Genomic DNA, 14798 nt, shown 5'->3' on the forward strand with positions numbered 1-14798 from the left:
CGCGGCAGTCGACAGAGTCAAACCGGGTGTTGCCGAAGGAAGTAAATTGGAAACTTATAATAGGTTTTTAAAGTGTATGAAACTTCTCCCTAAATATCTCTAAGCAGTTTTCGCTTTTTTCGTCAAAGCCGCTAGCTCCACCGCCACACCCTTACCCCTACCCGTTTTCGAAAAATTTCAATTAAAAACTTCCGAACTAATCCTGGGAACCGTCAGTAACTTTATTAAAAGCAGAAATTACGACAGGTAATATTAAAGCCTCCAAACCCCAGTTCCGGTTTTAACTAGTTTTACATTTTAAATTTCGCGGGCCCGATTTGTTTCAAAGGGTGTGTGTTTTTATCCGACGTATTTCCCCGCTTTGTGTTTCACCGGAAACACTAATTCTCTCGTCTGGCGATGATCAAACAGATGCAAATCACGCTTAATGTTCTCCCAATTATGCGCAACCATTTGAGCTAGGCCGACACAGCAAATTTAAAAAAAAATCATTAAAGTAGCACAAGTTTCTTGAAGGAGAGTTTTCAGTTTGTTGTTAGTTGACTTTTAATTACTAAAAGTTGACATATAGTTTCTAGTGAACTTAATATAAACCGGAAACGCAAAGAGGTGCTAGGAGAAATGACGAAAATTTTTGTGACTAAATGACTAAATGACATTCTTTCATATTTTTCAGAAATAAAAAAATTTTAGCTCACGTTACTCGGAAAACTAGCACTGAAGATCATAATTATAAAAATGCGAGAAATAAGTGACTATGAAATATTTAATGATTATTATTTTTATAACATATTTTTTTAAAAATATTAATACTTAATAAAAATTTAATGTTATGGCGTTGTTGTGAACACATAACTTTCAAGACAGAGAAAGTTATTCTTTAAAATATTCTAAATATTCGGGCACAATGACAAGAATTGTTTTCTGCATACTTTGTAAATAAATAAGAACTAAAAGTTCAGATTTTCTCGAAATTTATATATATATATATATATATATATATATATATATATATATATATATATATATATATATATATATATATATATATATATATATATATATATATATATATATATATATATTGTTTCGACAACACCATGTCTTTATCAAATGTAATATATACAAACTACCTGCTACTATATATACCGAAAAATGACCTTATTTAATGTTGTTGTCGGAACTTAAGTTTAATAATGGAGAGATATTTAAATCTACTTGATCTTTAAGCAATACATTTCAAAGTCTCATTTTGCTAATCTCCATGGTTTCCATTAAATTTAATTTTTTACTTTTTGTGGCTGTATGTAAAATATCAAAATTTTTGTCAAAAATGGGTTTTTCTGTGTTTAAGTGTGTAGCATAATTAGAATCTAGACTATTGTTTTTAAATCCTCTTTTATGTTCGTTAATGCGTTTATCTACCTGTAAACACCTGATTTAAAAAAAAAATGTATTGTTGTTGGTTCTGAAAGCTATTTTTAAACCGCATTTTGACAAATGTTTTGAAACTTTTTCACTGGAATCTCCTATATGTGTAATTGTTTTAAATTGTTCATGTTCTGTATTAGGTTCCGGATAAATAGAAATCAATTTTATCAATAATGGACGAATTGTAGCCGTCGTGCAGTGCAATTTGTTTAATGATATTAAATTCTTTGTTGTAATTTTCTGTTGAGAGTGGCGTAGTAAGAAGTCTGTGTAAAAGAGTAAAATGCAGCCATTTTGTGTGTATAAGGGTGGATTTGAGCTACCTATGTCCGTTAAGTCTAAAAAATGAATGGAGTTATCCTGTTCAATCTGGATAGTGAATTTTATACAATTATGTAATGAGTTACTGTAATTTAAAATAGAATTCAATTTTCTGTGCATTCCAACAAAGTAGTAGCACGTAGTTGATAAAGACACGGTGTTGTCGAAACAATTATCATGTCAAATTATATAATTTCATGAAAATCTGAACTTTCAGTTCTTATTTATTTTGTTAAAAAATAAAATAAATAAAATAAAAATAAAAGCCACCTCAGTTCAATGCATATTTTCTGCTTATTCTTTACACCGCAGTCGGTTTCAAATAATTTTTTTTTTCAAAGAAGCTTAGAATTTTGGAAATACAATTCAGGTGATTCATTTTTGACGTTGTGTTAGGTATTTCATCAAAACCATCACGTGACCTTACTATTAGCTTGGCCTTAATGGACATAGATACCTTATGTTCATTACTGCCTTTTTAGTAAATGGTTATCATTAACACCAGCAAGCTATTATCCACATCTATAATTCATTGAATAACATTTGCGCATTTGATAACGTCGATCATGGCTTGCTCCTACAATGTATGGGCATAAGAGGTCCAGCATCTGATTGGGTGCGTTCGTATCTACAAGAACTCACACAGCAGGTTGAGATCGATGGTATTTGCTCTACCATCCGCTCTGTTAATAAAGGTACACCTCAAGGATCTTGTTTATCACCTTTACTGTTTAATACGTTTGTTAATAATCTGCCTCTAAATTTGGTAAGCTTTGGTGTCCCAATTTTATACGCGGACGACAACAATATTATTATCACAGGTAAAACATGTCCTGAAATTTCAAATAAAAGAGTCCTTTAGAGTGATGACAGGGTGGTGCAGCGATAATGCCTTAAATTTGAACTCAGATCAAACCGTGGCCATGAACGTGGTAGCAAAGAATTTTACAGTGGATAGCAGTGTTTTGATGCGAATGTAGAACAAATTGATTAAAAATGTATCAAGTACAAAATTATTAGGTATATCTATACCCAAAAAATGACATGGCCCACTCATATACAAAATATAACACCTAAACTAAGCTAAGCTGCTCCTTACTTAAAAATATCAAAAATACTGTTTCTATAAAGATCCTTAAATTGGTGCATTTTGGTTTGTTCCACTCTGTCGTTTCATACGGACTTGTGTACTGGGGGCAGGCGAGCTGTATCAATGATATATTTATTATACAAAAAAAAATGTATAAGAGTCGGGAATTTCAACATTAACATTAACATCATTATATATTTATTCATTAGTAAAACAGAAAAGAAAAGACTTTATGTATGTATCCTACATACGTGGGAATTAAATGTTATAACAAAATTGCAAAGATCGACAAGAGCTTACAGGACGAAAATGTTAAAATACCACTGTTTAAAAAAAATCTTAATTCACTATTACAGCTAAATGTCACTATACAGAAGATGAATTCTATAACGACGACTTACCTCTGTAGTATATTGAATGTTAATCCTAAAGTTATATATTAAATATATTGTATAATTTTTGTGTGCGTATTTTTACTAATATTTGTTTGGTGAATGCGTATATTTGTTATGCATATATTTGTTGGTTTACATTTTACTGAAAATCTATCATAAAATGGCGTGCATATAATGTACAATCAATGTATCATAATTGACTGTAACATTCAAATGCGAAATAAAATAACATTGAAACATTGAAAGAATGAAGATGAAATGACATATTTTGGACGTTGTCGTCTCTGCTGGTAGCGATTAATAAACTATATAAGTTCAAAATATATCATTTTATCCAGATCTATCGTTGTCAACAAAGGCAAGCAATGAAATTATTGGTAGATGTTCTACATATGTAACATTGTAACCATCAAAGTATATCACAACCACTTAGATAATTTCCCTTCACACATTCAAGTCGTTTATTCCTTGAAAATATAATGAACTTTATTAATAACTTGATAAAATATTGCCGAAAAAAAAAGCTACATTAAACCTGAAAATTGTCGAATTGACCAGCTCCCCTGATGATAACGTCGCTATTGATTAAAATGTGACCAATCTCTCGATGCGGAAGATGAAATATTTGGTATTGGTATTGGTATTGGTATTGGTATTAAAGGGGGGCGCCCTCGCGGGCGTCCAAGCACTTAGGCCACCAGATGGGCCCGTTGTGCCCCCAGGCCGCTCTAGAGGGCGTCCAGAATGCCGCCCCTCCTGTAGAAGGTCAGCAACTCCTTTAGCCCAATACCGTGCACTGAGTCCGGATCGATCAGGGCCGTTCCGAAGACTCCCAATCTTGCCCATGTCAAGGCAGGGCACTCGGTGAGCAGATGATACGGGGTCTCCTCTCCTTCCATGCAACACCTACACTCCGGATCGTCTCCAATTCCTAGCAAGCAAAGATGCCTACTAAGCCTGCAATGTCCTGTGTAGGCCCCTGTTAGTGCTCTACACTCCCTTCTGGTCAGTCTAAGCAGCTCCCTGGTCCGAGGAAGGGCGGGCCCATCCATCATAAGCCTCGCCTGCCTCATTCCCGGAGCAACTCTCCAGCCCCCCGCGGCCCGGTCTCTCGCCCAGGCTTCGAGAGCTCCCCGCCTCACACACGGGGCGATCCCCAAGCGGGGCTCTGGCCCTATATGCCTATGCGAGGAACCCTCCCTGGCTAAGGCGTCCGCTGCCTCATTGCCCCGGATACCGGTGTGACCCGGGACCCAGACCAACGTGACCTTTCTCTCCTCAGCCACCCTCCTCAGTACCCCTTTGCACTCCTTTATCAACAAGGAGCGCATACGCACTGACTTCAGCGCCACGAGTGCAGCCCTACTATCCGAGCAGAAGAAGACTCTCCTGCTTCCGTAGTTGAGCCGAAGCACCTCTCTGGCTGCCATCAATAAAGCGAAAATTTCCGCCTGAAACACAGTGCAGTACTGACCCAGAGGGACCGACAAGCTTGATCCCGTTGGTTGATAAAATATTGCCGAAAAAAAAAAGCTACATTAAAACTAAAAATTGTCGAATTGACCAGCTCCCCTGATGATAACGTCGCTATTGATTAAAATGTGACCAATCTTTCGATGCGGAAGATGAAATATTTGCGAGTTGTAGAAAACAATATTCAGTTCGGGACGTTCCGGCGAGTCTTAAGGAACGGATCGGTTGTGTAACGGGAATATTAAACAAGTTTTAAACTGTTTGACGGAAATTCGCTAAGAGCTTTTCTTAGTTCGCCTCTCAACAATGCCAGGAATTGTAAAGTGGACTTTTGTTTTGTTCCGGATCACTTTCCGAATTAAAAGGGTCTAAATATCGGGAATACCTTTAAAAGCAAACACCCGATAGTTTTCGATTTCACAGAGAACATTTTTGTCGACTTGACGAAATAAATTGTGCACATAGTTTTCAGCAATATGTTGAATATTGCGTGTGACTATTTTTTTGATTCCGTGTGCACAAAAGTCAACGTTATTATTATTATTTTGCTTCCGAAGTAACGTTTGACATTTATCGATCATACCAATATCAAATAACGAGCATTTTTGCGTATATAATAATTTTTTATAAAATTATTTTCTTTACAAAGTGTTGTCGATTTAAAAACTTATAGCAATATGCTAAATTTTGTCCTCATAAGAAGTGAATTTTCTCTGCCATCCCAAAGCCTTGACCTAAATCCTTTGGATTTGTGTAAGTCAAGAGGCTGCTAATGAAATAAAAAGTAAATTGCTACTCTTGAAGTTTGGGAAAACGTATCGACGTAAATAGCTGCTTTTAAAGTATTTTTTTATTTGTCATCATTGGATTATTATTACAAATAGAGAACCCGTTAGACCATGTTGACCAGCGATTCAGAAATAGAATAAAAACATTTTTCTATAATTAGAAATCAAAAATTTTCGCACGCAAGCTTAAAGAAGACTTAAAGATAAAATTCAACGTTATATTATAAATAAACCTTTAAGAAATGATTTAATTATAAAACCCTAAGAAACTTAATTTGGTATAAAAATTTAGAAATAATATAAAACCATCTCAATGACAGCAAAGAAATAGAAAGTATCTTATTATGTTTAATAAAGAAAAGAATAGCACCTACCGGCCGTCTTCCTCTGAATAAAATTTCCTTCACAAAATCGTAATTGGCTGACGTACCTAGTCAATTGCAGTTTATATTGAGTTTACTGATTTCAACAGACAAAAAAGCTACATGTTATATATATTCAAGGAGCTATACCTAGTGCCTGAGCTACATTATAATGAATCGGCTTTCACACCTAGAAAATTCCCGGATACCTGCTTTTATGTTGCTACTGCGTAAATTATTATAATTATAGGGATTTTTAATATTTGAAAAAACAGCTTTTACTGTAACACATAAACTAAACTTGTGTTAGGCCCGTTCGAATTGATCGCCATATAAGAGGGATCTTGGACTTTTTTTTTTAATATCTTTAATACATTCATAAATATCAAAACTCAAAACCCGATATATAAATTGCAATAAATAATTCGAGTAGTGACACTCGACTATTCCTTTCAAACGACACTAAACGTCATACCGCTTCTTTTCGATCGTTACGGCGACATTTTATAGTGTTATTCTCAGGTTATAGGCCGAAAATTCTGTTATTTACGTTTATTTTTGGCTCGTGTAAAGGTGTGTTTCTATTTAATCTACGCCAGTTTGTATTTGTTTTTTTTTTTTATTTATTATTATTTTTATATACTATAAAACAGTATTTAGGTTTCCACTAATTTGACAATAATCCTTTTTGTTTTTTTTTTGTTGAATAATTTACATTTTATTTGATATAATATTTGAATTTTAAAAACTAGAAAACTTTAAGCTGATTACAATATTATATTGGTTTAAAACTAGCTATTAAACTTTCTATGGATATAACTTTTAGCTTTAACACCCCGAACCTCAGCAAAAGATAAACTTTCGGTGTTTTGTATGTAAGAGATATCACCATAAACATATACACTAAAGGTAAATTATCAGATTGATGTTTTAAAAAATTGGCTTCGGTCTTTTTAAAACTTTCTTTTTGATACTAAACACAAGATAACAAAAGCAAGCGACAAGATCAAAATTTAAATGAAAATTAAAAATTGATCCTCTATGCTACCGTCCGGCTGGCGCATAGTCAACTAGCGAATTGACGTCACAACCGGTCACAGCTAATAACAGCGCGTTTCAAAGAGGATTTAAGTTTTACAATTTTTAACTAGTTTTATTTGTTACATAGAACTACGAAATTATTTTTTTTGTTAATTGTGGTCCGTTTAATGGTATAAACTTTCTTTTATAAGCATATTTTTCAAATTAATTTTTTTTTCAAGCTCTCTATTACGTGTTGTACCTAAGATTACTGGATTTCCATTTCGTTTCCAATCAACTCTTGTACCCTGATCACTATACGACGCATTTTCCGAGTAACAAAAATCCGCAATAAAACATTTTTATTTCAGGACATTACGTGTTGGCGTGGAAAAAAAGCATCGCGGTCCTGTCAGCGGGCAGGGTGAAAGTGTCTCCGGATCCTCGTATTAATTTAGTTAACGACTACAACTTGGAGATAAGAGAGGTCGGGCCCCAGGACGCCGGAGATTACGTCTGCCAAATAGGCACCTTAGAACCGAGAGAAATCACACACACCCTGGAAGTTTTGGGTAAGTGAAACCATTAAAAAAAATTAAATATCTCTCCCACTCGGCCGACGAACACGGCGCCCTTAATTTGGGCGCACGCGTGGGTGAAATTATACTGCAGTACTCTTACTTTGTATCATTTTTCGTTGTCTGCTGCCGCATTAAAAATGTACTATACATTTTTGAATTGAACGCAATACGGATTATAGCATGCACTCGTCTAGTGCAGGTAAATGTTTTTGAAAAATGCGGAAAAATGGGAGAGAGATGGGCAATCTTTCTCCTCATTCTCAGAGACAAGCATGAGACGCGTATAGTTTGTTTCACAGAATATCGTATACCGGACAGGTAGCACAGAACATTAGGGATTTTAATAATAATATTGTTAAGGTAATTTATTGTTTATTTGTTAAATTACATCAAGAAAAATACAGGGGCATTGGCTATATACGAAATTCATAATTTAATTGCCATAGTATATATGGTGTATAGACATGTAAGAGTCCAAAATTTTTATAATTTTTGTATCTCTCAACTGGTGTGCTATTTTTTGGTATTTTTATTACATTTTCAGTACTGATATTCAAAGTAGGAATAACTTTTTGTACTCTGACTTTTGATTTTACTACGTTTCGTAAATATTTTATGGGACTAAACATACAGTGACACGGAGGAAGATGTCAAACAATAGGCCCAGCCTGTTCAGCTGAAATATCACATTTCACATTTTCACAATTTTGACAACCTGTTATGCATCTAATGAAATTCAATTTCGACGCGAAGTATTCTCTTAGAACAGTTTTTTCGAAACGCACAGTACAAAAAAGATTCGTTAGTACTGCTACTAATATAACAGCAAACATACCAATGTACCTAATGATTAACACTAATGAAATAACTGACTTACTTCTGTCTTGTCACTCAGATTTGAACAAATTAATTATTAATGGGTTGACCCAATAACAATAATTAGGTAAGGTCTGTTCATAGATATAAGAAAGTGACTAACTGATACGAATTAAGGAAAGACTCGGACAAGCTGTAAGAATGAAATATGACCGAACAGGTCCGTACTTTGCTTAGAATTTAATTATTTGGGGTTTTGTTAGGAAAGATACTAAATAATATTTATTTATTTATGTATGTATTTATGTTTAAATCTAAAATAAAATAACAAATTATTTTTATTACCTATTAAAATTATTTAAAATTATTCACAAAATATATCAGTATCACTATCGCTATCATTGCCTGTTCTAATTATTATTTGTTCTATATTATTTGCAATATGGATATATGATTTTTCTGCTTTTTCTATATGTTTAACAAAATTTGCTCAACTTTGTGGAGGGATGTTAAAAACTTCGGTTTCTATAAGTTTGAGGACATTGGAGTTAACACGGGGAAAAACATTGTTATGTCGAATGGCAGATTTCAGTTGGTGCCAAATATGTTCAATGGGATTAAATATACAGTGGTAAGGTGGAAGCCTTAAAACTGTATGCCCTAGATTATTTTTTGTATAATTATCACAGACGTATTCCTTTTATAGGTTCAAGCTTTGTAGAATCTCAATTAATTGCTTTTTGGTATAATCTTAGTGAAAATAAATGTCGTTATTATAAATGTAGTTTTGGATTGTTGCTTTTGTGTCACGTGAGGAAGGCGTTTTAGTCAACTGTCTACTGTGATAACTTGCATTGTCCAATTACGCTATTAGGAGGAATGTTTGGAACTAGTTTGTTTTTAAACCAAATTTCAAATAAATCAGCGGTGGTGTCTTCATGGTAATCCAGGGAAGATTCTTTAATATTTTTCGCAGACAGAGAAAGTCCATTTGGAATCCAAACATCTTTAGAGCCAGCATGCAAAATAGTTATTCTTTTACCTCTTTTTGATGGCGCGTTTGTTTTACACTTATCAGTTCAGTCCACCCAACCCTTTTCCGAGGTATCACAAGTGTCGAACTAGGTTTAATCCAAGTAAATAATTGGCCTTTTTTGTTCTCTGTAAATCCTATTTTTTTATAGATATTCCAGTCGCCATTTCCGAATTCTAAAAGATTTCATTAAAACTTGCCTTTTGTCAATTTTTTAAAATCTAAAACCCATGTGTTGAATACATTTCCATAAGATAGTTCTGCCACATTTAACACCAGTTTCATCGTTTTCGAGCCTCCTAATTAAGATATCTAATGTAGGCACGCTTTGTTCCTGGTATAACTGGTAAATTTTACGCCGTATTATATCTTGATCAATTTCATCTATACTCATGAAAATGTCAGCATGGCTTCTTTTTTTCCTCGCTGAAATACAGTTGATGTTGGAATTTTCGTCAATGTGGCTGTTTCTTCTAAAGATGCTTGCTTGCTGGCACTACGTTCAATGAGAGTCAATTGTTCTATTGTTCCTTAGTCTCAATACATTTGGGCGGGAGCATCTCCTGAGATACACTAGACTCGCACATATTTTGCATAATTCGCACACGATTCAACACACGCTGCATTACACACGAAATAAGAATGATTACTAATAAACTTAAACTAAGTAGTATACCAAACCAAAGAATTTTAAACACAGGTAGGTATAAAATTATTTTCTATTAGGGACCACAATTTTACCTGAATTTAAATTCCGAAACTTTAGGTAATAATCTTGTTGCATTGTATGTTAATGACCACCCTTGGATAATCCCATTCAAATGCAATTGGTCACTTTCTTATATCTATGAACAAATCGTAAGAGATTTATTTTATATAGTCCATCAAAACGTAATACGTTATACTTTTGTGATACACTATAATTGTATCTTAAAAATTGTCCTATTTTGCTTCATCCTACGTATTTTGCTATATAACCATCTTCCTCTAGCAACATAGAAGGCGACGCAGATAGAGATACTGCCTTAATCATTAATAACCAAGCATTCAGTGCTGGCCATAACCATATAGTACCGATTTATAAATCTTCAAAAATGTGGACAACCTTCTTTATCAACAACTTTTGCTTATTTAAATATCACTTTGGGTTTAATCAATTTTTCCTCCGTTAAGGTGCAAAAATTGTGTGTGCAATTTCAGCAGACCTCAAGTTGAGTTCAAGAAAACACCAGATTTTAAATATTCTAAACTAGATTTAAAATTAGCTGGTGCATATGAAGTACCTAAAGCAAAGATATATACTTCCTATCCTTTCTTTTTTTTTGAAAGATCGCAACACGTATCTTTTGCCTCCCGTTCTGCTTCTAATCGTATAAACCCCGAACAAAAAGCCAATTTTTATTGTTGAAAAGGTTTCGGGCTTTTCCGATTTAACGCCATATTTACAAAAGAAAATAAGCCCTTTTAATGTACCGTGTTCCATCATGCATACGCGAAATATGTGGCGTTTTCTGCGCGAACGGCCACGACTCGAGCTCACAATATCACACCCCGATGCACGCAGTCAAAGCTCCCTCTGGATGTGTCTTTTGATGGTTCACACTGACAAAAAAGTGTACGGCCCAATTCACCGCATTCGCATTGCTAAAATACACATGGCGCCGCATTAAGGAGCCGCGACCTTAGGCTAAATATAATATAAGTAAATAGGACGTTGGGAGCCCGGAGCACTAACGAAGATTTACTCTGTATGTAAAGTAGTATTAAAATTTTTATCGCCAAAGTCTAATTAAAAGTCATTTAAATGTCCCTACTAGAACAGAATTCATTTTAAAAACTATGGTAATATAAATAACAGAGTGTTGCTTTAAAATACATAAATTCTTCTAAACCGTGGTTGCAGAGATTTTCATTTCAGTATACATCTTAAAAATAAGTTTATATAAAAAAAAAGATGATTTTGAAGTTCAAATTTTTGAGAATATTTTTCATATTTATAATAACCAGTAAGGGAACGGAGTACGAGAATTGTGCAAAATTTGAGAAAATTTTGGAAATGGTAAAAAAATTAGGTAAATCGGACATTTAATTTCGAGTTTCTGAAAATCAAATTCCGGTTTCTGCAAGAGTTTTTTTATACTCACCGTGAATACTCTGTTGCTCCGAATCTTATTGAGAATAAAGGAGTCGTAAAAAATATTTTGCTAAGTTATACCGGGTGACACAAGAAAGTGAGAACACTAACTTGTAAACGGTTTGAGATAGCGAATTGAAATTTGGAATCCTTAATATAGGCTGAACGTCCAATTTTTTGACAATATGTAGCCAATGGTTGCACTTCCGGTTTGAGTGGAAACAGCATTAACTTTTGCATTTTAAATGGCACACCACATATATTTTTTTGCATTTTTGGATTCAGAAGATCATTCTACGTAGGAGAGGAGAGTTTTTCTCTTTTTTTTTAATTTTTATGTAATTTCTGAAAATTGTGTCTAGGTGGCTGTGACCATCATAAATACCGGGTCACCTGATCACGGGAAAAATTGTAAATGAAACTTTTCTTTACTTGGCTGGCAGCACGGGCCTGTCGAGAGTTTTTTTCTGCATTTCCCGTATATCAGAAATTCCATGATAATCCAAATCGATAAAACGACAAAATCTATAATCAGATAAAAATGTATAAACCGTCAGAATTTTGCATTATGCCGACTTGATTATGGATAGAAGCAAAGCCACCTAAGAAATACATTGTTTCTATAAAAATTCATTTAGTTTTCCTTGCTGTGAGCTTGATTACATTAAATGCTATTTGATATTAGACAAGTAAAGAAAATTTTCACTTATAATTTTTCACACGATCGGGTGACCCAGTAAATGGTATTTATGATAGTCACAGCCTCCTAGACACAGTTTTCTAAAATTGAATAAAAATTTTAAAAAACAAAAAAATGAGTAAAACCTTAATCCAAAAATGCAAAAAATATAGGTTTGTGCCATTTAAAATTCAAAAGTTACTGCCGTTTCCCGACAAACCGGAAGTGCAATCATTGACTACATATTGTTAAAGAATTAGACATTCAGCCTATATTAACCCTTCTAAATTTCAAATCGCTATCTCAAGTCGTTTAAAAGTTATAGAATGTTCCCACTTTCTTGTGTCATCCGGTAAGTGAAGCCATTTCTATTGCTTACCCGATCATCAGATGGTGTTTTCTTAATAACAATGCAACGATATGACTTTTTTACTTCAATAGGTCTTTAAAAAAGAGCTCCCCAAACCAGTACCACCCGCATCTCAACATCTTTATTTTAACCTAAAACTTGAATAAAAGAATTTAAAATTTAAAGAAAATAATAATTCATGTTGATTTACTAAATAAAACGGTTATGTATTATGTAAGATCAAAATAAATAAGAACTAAAAGACATGATAAAGACACGGTGTTGTCGAAACAATCGTCATGTCAAAATATATAATTTCGTGAAAATCTGAACTTTTAGTTCTTATTTATTTTGATTATTTTATTTATTTATTTTAATAACTTATTTTTTCATTAAAAATTAAAACAGTACCCACTCTGACTATGGTCACTATATGAAAATTTAGCAGAATCCTGGTTGTCGTTTCAGAACATTTCCATCTTTTTCGCTTGGCTCATTTACTTAATTTACTTTCTAATTTCTATTACTTTCGGTTTCTCGAATACTGTACCTCATATCCCTTATTGAGACACTGACAATATGTTGAGTTTTCCTATTGAAAGTTCCGGATCAAAAAAAGAAAAAAATTTAAATTTTCTAATTTTATGCGGCTTTAACTTAAAACTATTTTACTTAATTTACTTTCTGATTTATATTACATTCCTTTTCCCGAATAATATACCTCGTAGCCCTTATTGAGACACCGACTTATCGAACACTATATGTTAAGTTTTCATATTGATAGTTTTGGATAAAAAAAAATCAAATTTTCTAATTTTAACTATTTTACTTAGTTTACTTTCTAATTTCTTCCCGTTTCCCGCATAGTGTACCTTGTAGCCCTTATTGGGGCACTGAGTAGGTAACACTATATGTTGCGTTTTCATATTGAGAGTTCTGGATAAACAAATTATATACGGATATAACTTCTTAAAACTATGTTGCTAAATGCACCGTTGCCAAACCACTTCAAAACCAACTTTAAAATTTGGAACTGCAAACTTGAACATATTCTACTATTCTTCTTCTACATGTTATAATGGCGAGGTTTTTCTACCTAAATTTAATACTGAATAAAATACGAAACCGTTTTTTACAGTACCGCCAAAAATCGAGTACCTATCAAACAATGGTCGGGTGGAAGTCAAAAAGGGTTCGTCGGTCCGTCTAGAATGCAAGGGTAGCGGCAATCCGACTCCTAAAATTACTTGGTCCCGGAAAAACAATCTGCTTCCGGGCGGAGAGCAAACCGTCGTGACTTCGGTTTTGACCCTGAATAACGTGGACAGACACCAAGCCGGCACATACCAATGTACCGCCAGTAACGGCATCGGCGAAGATGTCACTCAACAAGTGGTCCTGCACGTTTTGTGTAAGTATAGAGTCAGCGCATTATTTGCTTCCTTAACTAAAATATTTAGAAACTGATTTAAATTTGGAAAGGTCATGGAATTTAAAGGTCAACCTGGAAAATTCTGGCGAAGAGTGTAAATTATCTAAAAATGTAAATTACCTTCAGGGTTTTGGTTTGGTTTGAATAAATATGTTTGGTTGGGTTTTATTGACATTCTTTTCCTAAAAAATAAGGACCTTCGAGACATATAGTTTTTGTTTGTTTCTTATATACTCTTATATATACTTAGCAGGCAAATTTTTTGTGATCCAAATGTTGCACCAAGATGATGTAGCATTTGTTTATTTGAGTGTTGTTCAGCCCTATTGAAATTTGAGAAGAGAAATTTAAAGAATGGTTAATAGCAAGTTGTATAAATAGTTAGCATGTTATATAAAACGCGAGTAGATGCAATTGGTTACACATTGGCCACCGTCCACCGTTGGAGGTCAGTATATACATGGATCTCAAAAATAGCACGACACAAAGGATTTCTGATACTGATACTGAGCCACACCAGTGGCTAGTTTGCAAGCAATTATATCTACTAGTGTTCTCAAAATACTGGCTTTTAAATTTAGCTCACTTTTTCTTTTTTTAATTTTGAATACATTTTAATACAAACTGCTAAATGGTCAACACCATAGTTATTAAAAGATTTAATAAAAAACGAGTAGAAGAACGGTGTAAAGTTGTCGCCCCCGTTCGTCGCCGAGCGATTCCCCTCTTCCTCTACTCCAACTACAAGCCCCGCACGACGGCCTACCTCAGAGACGCGCGGCGCGGCGACGAGAGAAATTCACCATTTTATATAAAAACAGTACATATTTTCTAAAATATTCTTCAGATAAATATTCAGATACGAACATTAAATTTTTAATGACGAATCATTGC

General features: G+C 33.9%; 1 protein-coding gene across 5 annotated transcripts in view; it reads left to right on the top strand.

Annotated features, from left to right (window-relative positions):
• LOC132698225 (limbic system-associated membrane protein-like) overlaps positions 1-14798 on the top strand; it is a 225829-nt gene that overhangs the window by 139942 nt on the left and 71089 nt on the right. For all 5 annotated transcript variants that reach the window (XM_060664182.1, XM_060664183.1, XM_060664181.1 and 2 more), the window contains 2 exons: positions 7252-7452; positions 13611-13883. In XM_060664182.1, the coding sequence (XP_060520165.1) occupies positions 7252-7452; positions 13611-13883 (474 nt within the window). The remainder of the gene's footprint in view (positions 1-7251; positions 7453-13610; positions 13884-14798) is intronic.

The sequence above is a fragment of the Cylas formicarius genome, unplaced genomic scaffold, assembly GCF_029955315.1.
Source record: "Cylas formicarius isolate icCylForm1 unplaced genomic scaffold, icCylForm1.1 PGA_scaffold_2__14_contigs__length_35257938, whole genome shotgun sequence".
NCBI classification, from domain to species: Eukaryota; Metazoa; Arthropoda; class Insecta; order Coleoptera; family Brentidae; genus Cylas; species Cylas formicarius.